The 14,858-nt window shown below is 38.2% G+C and overlaps 1 protein-coding gene across 5 annotated transcripts; it reads left to right on the top strand.

The window, feature by feature from the left end:
* The first annotated feature begins 929 nt into the window (after positions 1-929).
* Positions 930-14,555, top strand: PCDH18 (protocadherin 18). Of its 5 annotated transcripts, none has more exons than XM_081545167.1 (5): positions 930-1,163; positions 1,419-3,821; positions 4,620-4,705; positions 4,795-4,958; positions 12,601-14,555. In XM_081545167.1, exons 1-5 carry the CDS (start codon positions 1,116-1,118, stop codon positions 13,266-13,268), a joined length of 3,369 nt encoding a protein of 1,122 aa, XP_081401293.1. In that variant the 5' UTR covers positions 930-1,115; the 3' UTR covers positions 13,269-14,555. The 5 variants fall into 5 exon arrangements, with proteins under 5 accessions (XP_081401293.1, XP_081401292.1, XP_081401291.1 ...); XM_081545166.1 differs by having other exon boundaries at positions 4,617-4,705; XM_081545165.1 differs by lacking the exon at positions 930-1,163 and having other exon boundaries at positions 1,244-3,821.
* Positions 14,556-14,858: the final 303 nt, after the last annotated feature.

Below are 14,858 nucleotides of genomic sequence, written 5' to 3'. Positions count from 1 at the left end.
ACATGCTAAAGCATGAAATGTCTTTTACCAAAGGTAAATAGGATTTTTTGAAGTACAAGGCAAAGAAATATCATAGCCAATTTTGGCCAAACTCCAGGCAAGAAGTGTTATAAGGTAGAACTATATTGTTAATTAGTTTCAAATCTTAAGGTGTTCCTTTAAATCTTGCTAATTAAGAGAAATCAAGAAAGGAAAATAGCCTTTTTCTTATCTTCAAAGAATAAAGATGAAAGAAAAACAGAAAATGAAACCTCTTTACTAGTTCTGTTCTTTAAAACAGAGCACAAGAAAATCTGCTTGTGCTCACAGGAGAAAGACCCAAGTATTTACAGAGGGGGAGGGGAAGGAGGCGGGCAAACAAGCATAATTAGAAGCAAGTTTTCAAATTGTATTAAATTCCTCCACCAACAAAATGCACTTAGAGGTATTTTAAGTTAAACCAGTACTTAAGAACTATGAAAAGCAAGATGATTACATGTTTGCGGAAGAAGAAAGGGCAATTAAGAAAACCAGGCCAATTTAAAATACCAAATAAATAAAGGCGACCAGAAGTTGATTTAAAGTTTTTCTTCTGTAATTTGTCTCTCCTTTGTCGTGGCACGCTCAGAGAAAGTGAATGCAGTAGATGCAGAGGAGGAAGGGAGAGGGGTGGAGGAAGGCAGGAGCAGTCACGGAGCCTCTCGCATCCTCCTCCCCCAGCCCCCACCGGCCCTGCTCTCCCAGGCTCGCTCTCTCCCGCGCCCCCAGCCCCCGCCCCCCACCCCTCCCAGTCTCTCTCCTTCTCCCACCCTCCTCTCCAGTCTGCCCAGCCCTCGCTTTGGGGACTCCATCAGCTTTTGATTTGGAAGGACGCTGATTGGCTGGAAGCGATTCAACACACGCCAGGCAAGAGAGCTTTGTCTGAGTTGAAGTGAAGTTGTACAGATTTTAGACTGGAGTCAGCAATCACGGGCGTTTAGTCTGCAGCCGAGCAGAGAAAGGGAGAGAGAATCGCTCGGGAAAGATCCATTGCGGACTCCGCCGGCACCCTGCAATAGATGGATTCCGACGACACGAGGGGGAAAACGCGGAGGTGACACTCTCTTTGCCTGCCAAGAGGACGAACGGCCGAACAAATGCAAGGACTGGACTCCATGCCGGTAATATCTGGAAGGCGTGACACGGTGTGTATAAAGCAAAAGTTTGCGAGCTGTTTAATTGCTGTGCTGTGTTATTAAGAGACGCTTTCAAATTTCCGGTACCAAATGTAGCTTAGCTTTAAGTTGCCAAAGAAGTTGAGGGAATTGGTTTGCTGTTTTAATTTGCTCTGTGAGCGGAATCTCATAAACTGACCGATGTACCAAATGAATGCTAAAATGCACTTTACGTTTGTTTTTGCACTCCTGGTGGTGTCTTTCAACTCGGATGTGCTGGGCAAGAATTTGAAATACAGGATTTATGAGGAGCAGAGGGTTGGATCGGTAATTGCAAGACTATCAGAGGATGTGGCTGATGTGTTAGTTAAGCTACCTAATCCTTCTACTGTTCGCTTCCGAGCCATGCAACGGGGAAATTCTCCTCTACTCGTGGTCAACGAGGATAACGGGGAAATCAGCATAGGAGCAAAAATTGACCGCGAACAACTATGCCAGAAAAACTTGAACTGTTCCATAGAGTTTGATGTGATCACTCTGCCCACTGAGCATCTGCAGCTTTTCCATATTGAAGTTGAAGTGCTGGATATTAATGACAATTCGCCCCAGTTTTCAAGATCTCTCATACCTATTGAGATTTCAGAAAGCGCGGCAGTGGGAACCCGTATCCCTCTGGACAGTGCATTTGATCCAGATGTTGGGGAAAATTCCCTCCACACGTACTCTCTATCTGCCAATGATTTTTTTAATATCGAGGTTCGAACCAGGACTGATGGAGCAAAGTATGCAGAACTCATAGTGGTCAGAGAGCTGGATCGGGAGCTGAAGTCAAGCTATGAGCTTCAGCTCACCGCCTCAGACATGGGGGTGCCTCAGAGGTCTGGCTCATCCATACTAAAAATCAGCATTTCAGACTCTAATGACAATAGCCCTGCTTTTGAGCAGCAGTCTTATATAATACAACTCTTAGAAAACTCTCCTGTTGGCACTTTGCTCCTCGATCTGAATGCCACTGATCCAGATGAGGGCGCTAATGGGAAAATTGTCTATTCCTTCAGCAGTCATGTGTCTCCCAAAATTATAGAGACTTTTAAGATTGATTCAGAAAGAGGACATTTGACTCTTTTCAAGCAGGTGGATTATGAAATCACCAAATCCTATGAGATTGATGTTCAGGCTCAAGATTTGGGTCCAAATTCAATCCCAGCTCACTGCAAAATTATAATTAAGGTTGTGGATGTTAATGACAATAAACCTGAAATTAGCATAAACCTCATGTCCCCTGGAAAAGAAGAAATTTCGTATATTTTTGAAGGGGATCCTATTGACTCATTTGTTGCCTTGGTCAGGGTTCAGGACAAGGATTCTGGGCTGAATGGAGAAATAGTTTGTAAGCTTCATGGACATGGTCACTTTAAACTTCAGAAGACTTATGAAAACAATTATTTAATCTTGACGAATGCCACACTGGATAGAGAAAAGAGATCTGAATACAGTTTGACTGTAATCGCTGAGGACAAGGGGACACCCAGCCTCTCAACAGTAAAACATTTTACTGTTCAAATCAATGATATAAATGACAATCCACCCCACTTCCAGAGAAGTCGATATGAATTTGCAATCTCAGAGAATAACTCACCTGGGGCATATATCACCACCGTTACAGCCACAGATCCTGATCTTGGAGAAAATGGGCAAGTGACATATACCATTTTGGAGAGTTTTATCCTGGGAAGTTCCATAACTACATATGTAACCATTGACCCATCTAATGGAGCCATCTACGCCCTCAGAATATTTGACCATGAGGAGGTGAGTCAGATCACTTTTGTGGTTGAAGCAAGAGATGGTGGAAGTCCAAAGCAACTTGTAAGCAATACCACAGTTGTGCTCACCATCATTGATGAAAATGACAATGTTCCTGTGGTTATAGGGCCTGCACTGCGCAACAACACCGCAGAAATCCCCATCCCCAAAGGGGTTGAAAGTGGCTTTCATGTCACAAGAATTAGGGCAATTGACAGAGACTCTGGTGTGAATGCAGAACTCAGCTGCTCCATAGTAGCAGGTAATGAGGAGAATATCTTTGTAATTGATCCACGATCATGTGACATCCATACCAACGTAAGCATGGAATCTGTTCCCTACACAGAATGGGAGCTCTCAGTTGTCATCCAGGACAAAGGCAATCCTCAGCTGCATACGAAAGTCCTTCTGAAGTGTGTGATCTTTGAATATGCAGAGTCAGTGACAAGTACAGCAATGACCTCAGTAAGCCAGGCACCCTTGGATGTCTCCATGATTATAATCATTTCCTTGGGAGCAATTTGTGCAGTGTTGTTGGTTATTATGGTGCTGTTTGCAACTAGGTGTAACCGAGAAAAGAAAGACACTAGATCCTACAACTGCAGGGTAGCAGAATCGACGTACCAGCATCACCCCAAAAGACCCTCCAGGCAGATCCACAAGGGGGACATCACATTGGTGCCTACCGTTAATGGCACCCTGCCCATCAGATCTCATCACAGGTCATCTCCGTCTTCATCTCCTACCTTAGAAAGAGGGCAAATGGGCAGCCGGCAGAGTCACAACAGTCACCAGTCCCTCAACAGTTTGGTGACCATCTCATCAAACCACGTGCCAGAGAATTTCTCATTAGAACTCACCCATGCCACCCCTGCTGTTGAGGTAAGATCACACCCTGCACCTATTCACTGACACAGTCATTAGTGGTCAGAAGTTGTCTATGCCTTAGCTGTTAAACGTTTCCATTACTAAGTAACAGTACTAACAATATGGAAATTAAATAGGATGCACGTTACATTATGTAGATAAAGCAAATATACACACCTCAGCATGCTGGTCTTAAGTTTTTCATAAAGAATCTGCTTGCATGTACTATGTGTAGTATTGAAAAGTAAATGTGAAGCTTGCAAAGGACCATCTAATTAGAGTCCCCTTATCCTCAGACTATGATACTTCAAGCCAGAAACAAAGGGGCTTGCTCTATTCTCATAGTTATGGTCTCTAAGAAAAATTTAAAAATGGAGGCTTCCGGAATCCCATCCCAGTGCATGTGTATTTGTTCAACTTTTGAAATTTTTCTGACATTATTTTGACATGTGTTTTACAGCATGTCTCATGTATTTTTACAGCATTTTCCATGTATTTCTATAACTGATCACTTTAACCTGAACAATAAAATAGAGGTAATCAGTCATTTTTTAAATAAAGGAATCCTCTTTCAAAAAGAAAATTTCAGCTGTATGATAACATCTAAATCTCTCTGGGACTTATTTCAGTTCTGTTTGGTGGCTGGCTGCATGGTCTATTGAGTCTAGCATGTGTGGGTTTTTAAAATGAAGATAATATGTTCAATTAATTAGGATGAAATAGTGAGTAGTAACTGTAGTTGCTTGCTTAAAGCTTTTGAGTATTGGGGAATTTGTTTCCAGGAATCAATACAGTCTGTTTGGTTTCCAGCAGGTCTCCCAGCTTCTTTCAATGCTTCACCAGGGACAGTATCAGCCAAGGCCAAGTTTTAGAGGAAACAAATATTCCAGGAGCTATAGGTATGAATGACCCTCCTGTCACCTATTATATCTCCAATAACCTAATGCTGAAGAGTAAAATCTATACTTTCCCTGACTTCTCTTTCTAGATATGCCCTTCAAGACATGGACAAATTTAGCTTGAAAGACAGTGGCCGTGGTGACAGTGAAGCAGGAGACAGTGATTATGATCTGGGGCGAGATTCTCCAATAGACAGGCTGCTGGGTGAAGGATTCAGTGATCTGTTTCTTACAGATGGAAGAATTCCAGCAGGTAAGAGTGTGGTGATGGATAAATCCTTATTTTCAGGTCTACTACACCAGTGGAGTGAGTGGTTTCCCCCATGCTTTTATTTTTGATTTGTACTAAAGTATCTATATGCACATTATCAGCAATGAACATAAATTGAAACAATTTTATATTGTTTAATTAAAATTCATAGTAATCAGTTGGTAGAGAAAGGGAATAAACAGGAAAGCTTAAGAGGACAAGAAGGAAGGGGTGGGGAGAGGAGGATAGAAAACCACACCACTTCCCTCCTCTTTCTCCCCCATCCACCACTGCCATAGGGCACTCTTGAGCAATTCTGTCAAATTACTGGGTGGTTGTTTTTCATTCAGACAGCCTGTTTTGGTGCCTAGTGGTAAGCAGGACTATAATTTGGAGGACACATTTCCTGTGATGGGAACCAACTCACATAATCAGAGATGAAAATACACTAGGGAATGGTACACTTCAATCACTAAAAATAGGCAAAAGAATGCATCTTTGTAGGTGGCAAGCATGGAATATTTTTTGCCACCTTTCATTTTATGTCTGCACTGTAATGAAGGAGGGGCAGGAGTCCAGGAGGGGAACTTAAAGTACACAGCTAGATGGAGGAGACCCTATTAAGTTGTGAGCCACGTTTTCCGTCGAGTCCCTTCTCTCTAATCCTACAGTAGAAACTCTTAGATCCAGCTGAGTAAATACTGACTGCCTCACTGTAGCAACCTTGTTACTAAAGACTGTAATATTAAATCAACCCTTCAGAACCTATTCCTTTGGCTACTTATATTTCTAAATTCCACTGAATGTTGATCAAATAACTGCCACTTGATAAATGAATAAATGAAGTGATAAATGAAAGAAAGGGAGAACAAAACCGTATTACCTATGTGAGTCCACGAACAACTGTTTCCTAAATACAGATAAATAAGATAGTTTAGGAAATAGACCTGAGGGAGCTTCAGAGAGCCACAGAAACTCAGTGGAAATCAGTAAACAGAAACGCTAGCTCTAGTAAACTGTAGTTGTAATGGTGGCAGTAGCTGCAGCAGTATTAATATTAATCCAGGCAGTCACAGTCACAGTTACCAGTGATGCCCCAGTGCTTCCTCTGGGCTCATGAGTTCTGTACCTGCACTGCCTCTCCCAACACTCTGGCATAGCAGTTAGTGGTGGTGGTAATAACAGTAGTGTTCTTTTTTTTTTTTTTTTGGAGATTTGAAAAGAAGCTTATAAAGGTTAAAAAAAAAAGGTATACAAAATCAAGCAATTTTTATATTTTAGAGGTGAGATTTGAACCCATGCCTCGACTCATAAACACAAATCTATCAAGAGTAATATAAAGTAACAGTTGTTTTTTTTTCAATACTTTGAGTGATATATTTGTTTTGCCTTTCTAAAGTCTTACTACCTGTCTGAGAACCAATGAAATGCTGCTTATTTAATTATGCTGTTACTGTAATAGATACTGCATTTCTGACAGGATGATGTATGGGAAGGACAGTGGCATTAAGGGCTACAATCAATGTACATTGAAAGCTGATACTTACACAGTCACTCATGGTGGGGTTTTTTGTTTGTTTTTGTTAAATTCATAAATTCCCTAGACCAATTTAAAGAGAAATTCTTGAAAAATCTAGTGGAATATATATGGCCTCAGAAAATTTGCTCATAGAGAAACCGTCTTATTATTCTTACCCATGAAATGAAAAAGTTGGCTGAATTTCTATGATTCTATAATACTGATGGAACTCTAATTTTGAATATTGATCCCTAATTTTGAATAATATAATTTCCCAACTTACATTATTTCATAAAATGGAAACATATCATGGGTATAATACCAATATTTCCTAAGTTATTTTTTCAATTGTAGAAAGTTGATTCATTGACACAATTTTCACTTATCACTATAAGTGCCCCTGCTTAGATAACCTTGCCGGGCCCAAATGATGCCTAAAGTCCTTTTTTAACTCTGAAATTCTCTAATTCAATAGCTAATCATTGTCTAATTTTTTTATAAAAGGTCACAACTCCTCTTTCATTCTAGCCTATATTTTCAAAGTTACCACTGCCAGGTATGTTCATGGCAGGAGAGTTATCTAATGCTTGAATTAAAGTAATTAAAATAAATGTTAAAGAATAAAGAATAATTGGGGAAATAATAGGTGGATATTGATAAACTCTAGAAACTAGAGCCTTATTTAGTGAGTGACTTTAGACTCCTCCTAAGTCACATTTCTTCTGAAAGTTAGAGGATCATTTTTATATTATCATTAATAACACCAGTTAATATGTAGACAACTCTTTAAAAAGCAATTCCACAAAATCATACTTAATCCAGGTGTGTGGTGGGAGAACTCTTTTGCTAGGGCATGGAACTGTATTATAATAGATTGTATTACAATACATACACTTCTGCCTTATTAGCTTCTTGTCTCTATGTGGGGTATCATAGAAACTATTCTAGAGGCACAGAGCACCAGGAAATCACTAATGATCAATAAAATATCTTAAGCTTTTTGTATGCTTGGCTAGTATAAAAATGTGCATAATCAAATATCTATACTTAATTATCACCATCATTCTGATGATACATTACCTATATTCTGGTTTATTCTTCACACTGGCAGTTTCTTTCAACACATTAGTGTGTAAAAGTTTTGCTTTGTAAACTTTATATTCCCAGGATATATTCCAAGTAGAAAAAAATGTTAAGTCCACATCTGAATGCCATTAACAAAAATCAGCACAATTTTTTTAAAGCATGGATATTTTTAGGATTTCAGTGTCTTATTCCAACTGTTTTTTCTGCATTAGACTGTGATCAAATATAGATTATGTTATGTTGCTTTGCCTGCCAACAGGGTCATTTCTGGTCATTCATTCTATCAATTCCCACAGGGGGACCCTGCATTCTGAACAGTAAAGTCAGCCTGCATCTTTGTCTGTTGGCTCATGTTTGTCAGCATACTTTCTCCCTTACTCATTCAGCTTTGAATTACAATTCTACACAAATGCTTGCAAAATCTCCCTTTTCCCAAAGTGTTAGCTACACCAGGATGTCATTGCAATACTCCTTGACTGAGCTCATTTCATTTTTTTTATCATTGTAACATCTATGATTACTTAATTCAAACATTCCTCTTTAATTCCATGTTCTCTCCATTCTCATGGCTGGTATCCTACTTCTGGTTGCTTTTCTGTCTCAGCACATGAAGTGATATTCACTTTCCAATAGCTTCTTCCTTTTTCAAACCTTTCTTTCATACAGCTTGAACAACTTTTTCAGAACATTTTATATTTTTTAGTTCAAAAACAGTAATTGACTTTTGTTGCCCGGCAACACCTAATTCAGCTGTTTGTCTTGACATTTCAAGGCCAGTGAAATCCAGTCCTAGCTTATTAAATTTATTATTATTTTTTTTATCTTTTGCAATAGACAAGGTCATTTCTACATAACACAGCAATCCTTCGCTCATGTTCACCTTTCCACTTGAAAAACCAGCTTCTCTTTACTTTGTCTAAATCCTTTTCATCTCAAAGTTTGTTTAACTGCTTCAGCATCCACCTCTACTCTTTTTTTTTAATTTTATTTTTATTGAAGTATAGTTGCTATACAATATTATATGTTATAGGTATATAATACAGTGATTCACAATTTTTAAAAGTTATACTTCACTTATAGTTATTATAGAATAATGGCTATGTTCCCTGTGCTATACAATATATCCTTGTAGGTTATTTATTTTATACCTAATAGTTTGTACCTCTTAATCCCTTATCCCTATCTTGCCCCTCCCCTCTTCCCTCTCTCCACTGGTAACCATCAGTTCATTTTCTATATCTGTGAGCCTGTTTCTTTTTTGTTATATGCACCAGTTATAGCTTTTAGATTCCACATGTAAGTGATATCATACATGGTTTTTTTTTTTTTTACATATTGTCTCAGCATCATATAGTTTGACACTTTAGACATCTATGACCTCATTTGTCACACTTGATTATTCTAGTACTGGAAACCATTTGAGGGTGGGGAGATATAACACCATTTTACATATGGCAGGCTCTTAATAGATTGATCACTCAATGACTAATGGCTTGATAGGAGTTAGGAATATATTTATCTTCTTATACTCAATGCCTGCTTCCTGTCCTACCTATAAGGTGTAGTACAGAGACAAAACTTACCATCTTGCTGTGGGAAAACAGAGTTTTCTGTTTCCCCATGACTTTCCCTCCTCAGAGAAAGTTTAATCACCTGGCAGAGCTTTCAAGGAACAAAGGAAGATTAGCCACTCACACCACTAGCCAACAAGCCCTGATTTGCTGGATATGGTGTAGAACATCCGTGACACGGAGCTGTATGTACACTGAAAATGATTTCTCAGTTGAGACTTGGGGTAAAGGTTGAAAATATCAATGAAATTAAGAACTGCCCTCTTCTGTGCCACTGCTCCTCCGTCTCTATTATTTTAGCCCTCCTTATCTCCATTAATCTTTATTCATTAATTTTTCATATTTTTGAGTTTTAAAAGTTTATGTTAATTTATTATTTTATAACTAAAGCCCAATTTATTTATTGTGAAGTTATAAAATAGCATTCCCTGCCTAAAAATTCCTATGATCAAATTTATTTTTCATATGAACTGTTGTTTTAATTACTCAGATGGTATTGATGGTGATTTTCATTACATTCAGTTCTCTGGAAAGCTGATCATGCTCAGGATTCTTAGAAGCTTGTGTAATTTTTCCTTTTCTCCCCCATCATTAAACATTAAAACAAAACAAATTCAATCAAACAATTAGCCCTTCCCACAGAATTAAAGGCCAGAAAACAACTGAAGAGATGTCATTAGGTCTGTTTCTCTTCCTTCTAAAAGGATGTGAGTAAGACAATACAGACAGATCTCCTTCCCACTTTCAGAGACTCGGGGTATTAAGGAAAAAATTAATTACCATTTGATAGTTATTGTAGTGCTTAGAAAACCTCATTGCTATGGAGGTATTCCAGTTACTTTCAACACCTTTTGGTTTTGTCCATGTATGGTAAACAACAATAGTTGGTAAATATCCCCAAATAGTAATAATGCTTGAAGTCAGCACATCTAAATATTTTTCACTCTTGCCGATTTAAATGTCACTTTTCTTCACAGCAAAATGACACAAGGATTCTGAGTATTGCTCTTTCTCTCACCCCACTGTGATTCCCATGGGACTGGTATTCACACTATCCATCATTTTCCATACTTTGAATTTCTAGGCTTCCTAACAATCAGGCATTTTTTCTCACGGTTCTTGATGTCATTTTTGTTGTTCAACTGACTCCTTCTCTATTAAGAATTGAGGCCCAGAATGGATGAGGTATAAGAACAGAATTATCTTCAAGATGCACATGATAAAGAGCAGTGACTTCCACACCTTTGAACAAACTCCTTTACATCTCCTTTGCTCAAAGGCGACATTTACTCTTCACTTTCCTGTGCATAAATCTTTTCCAAAATTTTATTTTATATAAGAACACTTAATATGGGATACTCTATTAACAAAATTTTAGCTGAGTGATATTGTTAATAGTAGGTACAGTCTTGTACAGCAGATCTCTTGAACTTAATCTTGCTTAACTGAAAATTTATGCCTGTTAATTAGCAATTTCCCTGTCTGCCTAACCTTTGTTAACCACCATTTCATTCCTGGATTCTCTGAATTGGACCATTTTAGAGGCCTCAAATACAGGGAATCATGCAGTATGTGTCTTCCTGTGACCAGCTTATTTCACAAAGCTTAATGTCCTCAAGGTTTATCCACATCATCACATTTTAGAGAGTTTCCTTCATGTTTAAGGCTGAATAATATCACATTGTATGCATATACTACATTTTCTTTATGCATTCAACAGTTGATAGACATTTAGGTTGTTTTCACATCTTGGTTATCGTGAGTAGTGCTTTTGTAAACAGGGGGAATGCTGATATCTCTTTGAGATCTTGATTTCAATTCTTATGGGTAAATCCAAAAGATGGGACTGCTGGATCATATGGTGGTTCTCTCTTAATTTTTTGAGTAACCTCCATATTATTTTCCATAGTACCTGCACCACTTTACATTCCCAGCACCAGTGTACAAAGGTTCCAATTCTCCACATTCCCCTCACTTGTTATCCTTTGGGTTTTTGTGTTTTATTACAGTCATTCTGATAGGTTGGAGGTGATTTCTTATTGTGTGTTTTGATTTGCATTTCCCTGATGATTAGAAAATATGTAGTGAATGCCTAGTCTATGCAGACACTTTAGGCACTTAACCTAGTGCTGGGGATACAGCAAAAAGCACACTTGACAACTTGCTTCCCCTGACAGGGGGTTTGGCATTGTTCAAGACTCATCCTTTTTAGCAATAATTTGGAAGAGAAATCATTCTTAGGCAGCCAGATCTACAGAATTAGCTCTGAATGTATAAGTATGGCTGACACAATCCAGTTTTAATTCAAAACTAATATAATTAGTTTGCATTTTCTGCATTCTGTCATTTGAGCTAAAATGAAATCAGGATATTGAAAGGACATAACGATCACTGAAAGAGATGGATGGTTTGTGGAGTGTATTTTACATCTTCACATTTCTTGGTGGTTATGTAGTTAATATATTTGCCAAATTTAGAGATTTTCCCCCTCTTCTTCATTTTTCTTTTTTTCTCATATCACTGATTATTTTCTGAGTGTAGCCACTCACATTCCAATGGGGCATCATAACATCTGGAAGAACTAACCAGTGTTTTGTTTTTTTTCATATTTTTCATCTTTTGATAACATTTGCAACTCTGAATTTCTAACTTCTAAAAGATTTCTTCTTAACAGAGTAACTGCAGATGGCTGGTAGTTGAGGATAATTTGCACTGCTGTTTTAAGTAACAAGTCGATAAATAATCCAGTATATTTTTATGAGAAATTGATAAGTATAATTACTTATTAGTTTATTATATTCTCAGTGCCTCCACTTAAAGTAAAGTGGGTCAGATAGACTACATTATAGAAGGTAGTCAAATGTGTTACTCAAGGCTTATCTGGTAGCATTCTAAAGTTATGGATTTCACCGTACAGCTCTGGGTTTTCATAGAGTTTATGTTCAGCAAATATTTCATCACTCACACCTTAGCTCTCTTCCAGACATTTTCATTCGTAAGTTATCCATCCATTTTCTTATTGCTTGAGGAGCAGATGATATTCCTGAGAAGTACATGAGTCATAATCCACCTTTCTTATTTGATGGACGGAAAAAGTATATATACCAGGTCCAGGAGACCTGGGTTCGATCCCTGGGTTGGGAAGATCCCGTGGAGAAAGGAAAGGCTACCCACTCCAGTATTCTGGCCTGGGTAATTCCATGGACTGTATAGTCCATGGGGTCACAAGGGGTTGGATACGACTGAGAGACTTTCACACACACACACACCAGGTCCATAAAACCAGCAGTCAAATTAAAGTTGTAATTGTAGTTCATCTAATGTGTAAAGTAATAGGCTAGTATCATGATGATGGTTTTAAATTGTATATTTGAAAAAAAATAAAATTACGATTTTTTTCTATTATGTTTGAGTCACACGATGTGTAACACTGAATCCTTGTTGCTTGTGTTGCTTTCCTTGAGTGCAGCTATGAGGCTGTGCACGGAAGAGTGCAGGGTCCTGGGACACTCCGACCAGTGCTGGATGCCGCCGCTGCCCTCACCCTCCTCAGATTATAGGAGCAACATGTTCATCCCCGGGGAGGAATTCCCAGCACAGCCCCAGCAGCAGCATCCGCATCAGAGTCTTGAGGATGACGTGCAGCCTGTAGACTCTGGTGAGAAGAAGAAGAGTTTTTCCACGTTTGGGAAGGACTCCCCAAGTGAGGAGGACTCTGGGGACACCAGCACGTCCTCTTTGCTCTCGGAGATGAGCAGCGTGTTCCAGCGCCTCTTGCCCCCTTCTCTGGACACCTATTCCGAGTGCAGTGAGATGGACCGGTCCAACTCACTGGAACGCCGGAAGGGACCTTTGCCAGCCAAGACTGTGGGTTACCCACAGGGGGTGGCGGCCTGGGCAGCCAGTACGCATTTTCAAAACCCGACCAACAACTCTGGGCCCCCACTTGGAACTCACTCCAGTGTGCAGCCTTCTTCAAAATGGCTGCCGGCCATGGAGGAGATCCCTGAGAATTATGAAGAGGATGATTTTGACAATGTGCTTAACCACCTCAATGACGGCAAACATGAACTCATGGATGCCAGTGAGCTAGTGGCTGAGATTAACAAACTGCTTCAGGATGTCCGCCAGAGCTAGGAGATGTTGGCAGAGCATTTTTGTTTCCATGTATATGGAAATAGGAAACAGCAAAAACCCTGAAAGAACTGGCATTGCCAAATAGTTGCATTTATCATAAATGTGTCTGTGTATATTGAATATTAAATACTGTATTTTCGTATGTACACAATGCAAGTGTGATTATTTTAATCTGTATTTTAAAAATACATTTGTACCTTATATTTATGTGTAATTTAACAGACAAATTTTATTTTTTTACTCCCATGACAAACATGTCTTTCCTAATCATGTAGAAACTAGCCACTGTTCAAATCTGATATAATATTCAACCACAAAGAATAAACGCACTGCTTAGATTAGTTATGTTGGGGAAGAAATTATTATCCTGTAGGAATAACCCCACTAAAGCATTATTCAATTCTTAGTTCCATTAAGTGATCCAGCTTTTTTCATTACCTTTTTTTTTTTTGGAAAAAGTAAGCATCAGTAAACTGTTTAACCATTTTATTGTTGTTGTTATTGTTTTTACTGCTCTCTGCTAGTTCTAATAGTTCAATTCTTACAGTAAAATTGAAACAAGTGAAATTTTATTTCAGGACTGGGAAGTATCTTTCACAGACGATGATTTAAAGAAACAGGAGTAGAATCAGTTTTTAACTCCCAGACTCCTACTATTGCAGGGCATCACACTGGCCTGTTCTTGAGAATACTTCTAAAGTATTATCATCTACTTATAATCAAGGTAAACAATGAATTTTATTCCATCCTTGTAATATGAGAGGTGTCCCAAGGAAATAGAATCTTGTCCTTTAAATGGATAACAGTGTGTATTTTAACAGCATAAAGTATTAATGAACAAAGACAATTATGTTGGTGTCCCTCCTAGGGTAGTAAATGTAATTGATTTATCCTGAAACTCTTCCATTCAAATCTTCCCCTCTCCTCTCACAATACTTGAACATTTTTATTTTTTGCAATTTTTTTTTGCTATAACTCGTCACTCTTAGCTTTTGTCTCTAGAGCATGATCTCATATTTTTGCTTTTATTTTTAGTATAGGAACATTTATAAAATTACAGTTTTTTACTGCAATTCTGTTTTAGTTGTTGCGTGACAAACGGCAAATTCTTTATTTATTGTGCTGTTATGTCTCTGTGTGGAATGCCTTGGTAAGGGACGTTGGTGTTATGACTGTTCTTGTTTATGACCAAGCTTCTATTAATGTTATTTCTATGAATACATTATCTTGATTGTACTCTCCAGAAAATTTTACTGTCAATGAAAATAAAAGGAAAATTAAAGTAAAGCTAAAGAGCTGTCTATAAATCAGAGTCCTGTTCCTACATATACATTCAAAAGCTTTGCAAGAAGCATACCCTTCATAAGAGCATATTTCAGTGTTGGGTTTTGAATAGTAGAGTGGGAACATTCAATTGGCTTGGCAAACAAGAAAAACCACAATGGAAAAGGAATGAATTTGAGATCTGTAATGGGAATGAAAGTAGTCTGTCATATTTCCAGTCGATTAAAGAATTTAAATGCATTTGAAGTATAAAGAAAAAATAATAATCAATAGTAACTGCTTGAACATTTGTCAAATTATTTCTCT

Source organism: Giraffa tippelskirchi, chromosome 11 (assembly GCF_054371585.1).
Source record: "Giraffa tippelskirchi isolate mGirTip1 chromosome 11, T2T-mGirTip1v1.2.pri, whole genome shotgun sequence".
In the NCBI taxonomy this organism is placed as follows: Eukaryota; Metazoa; Chordata; class Mammalia; order Artiodactyla; family Giraffidae; genus Giraffa; species Giraffa tippelskirchi.
The sequence above is the reverse complement of the archived record's forward strand: the minus strand, read 5'-3'. Positions and strand labels throughout refer to the sequence as shown.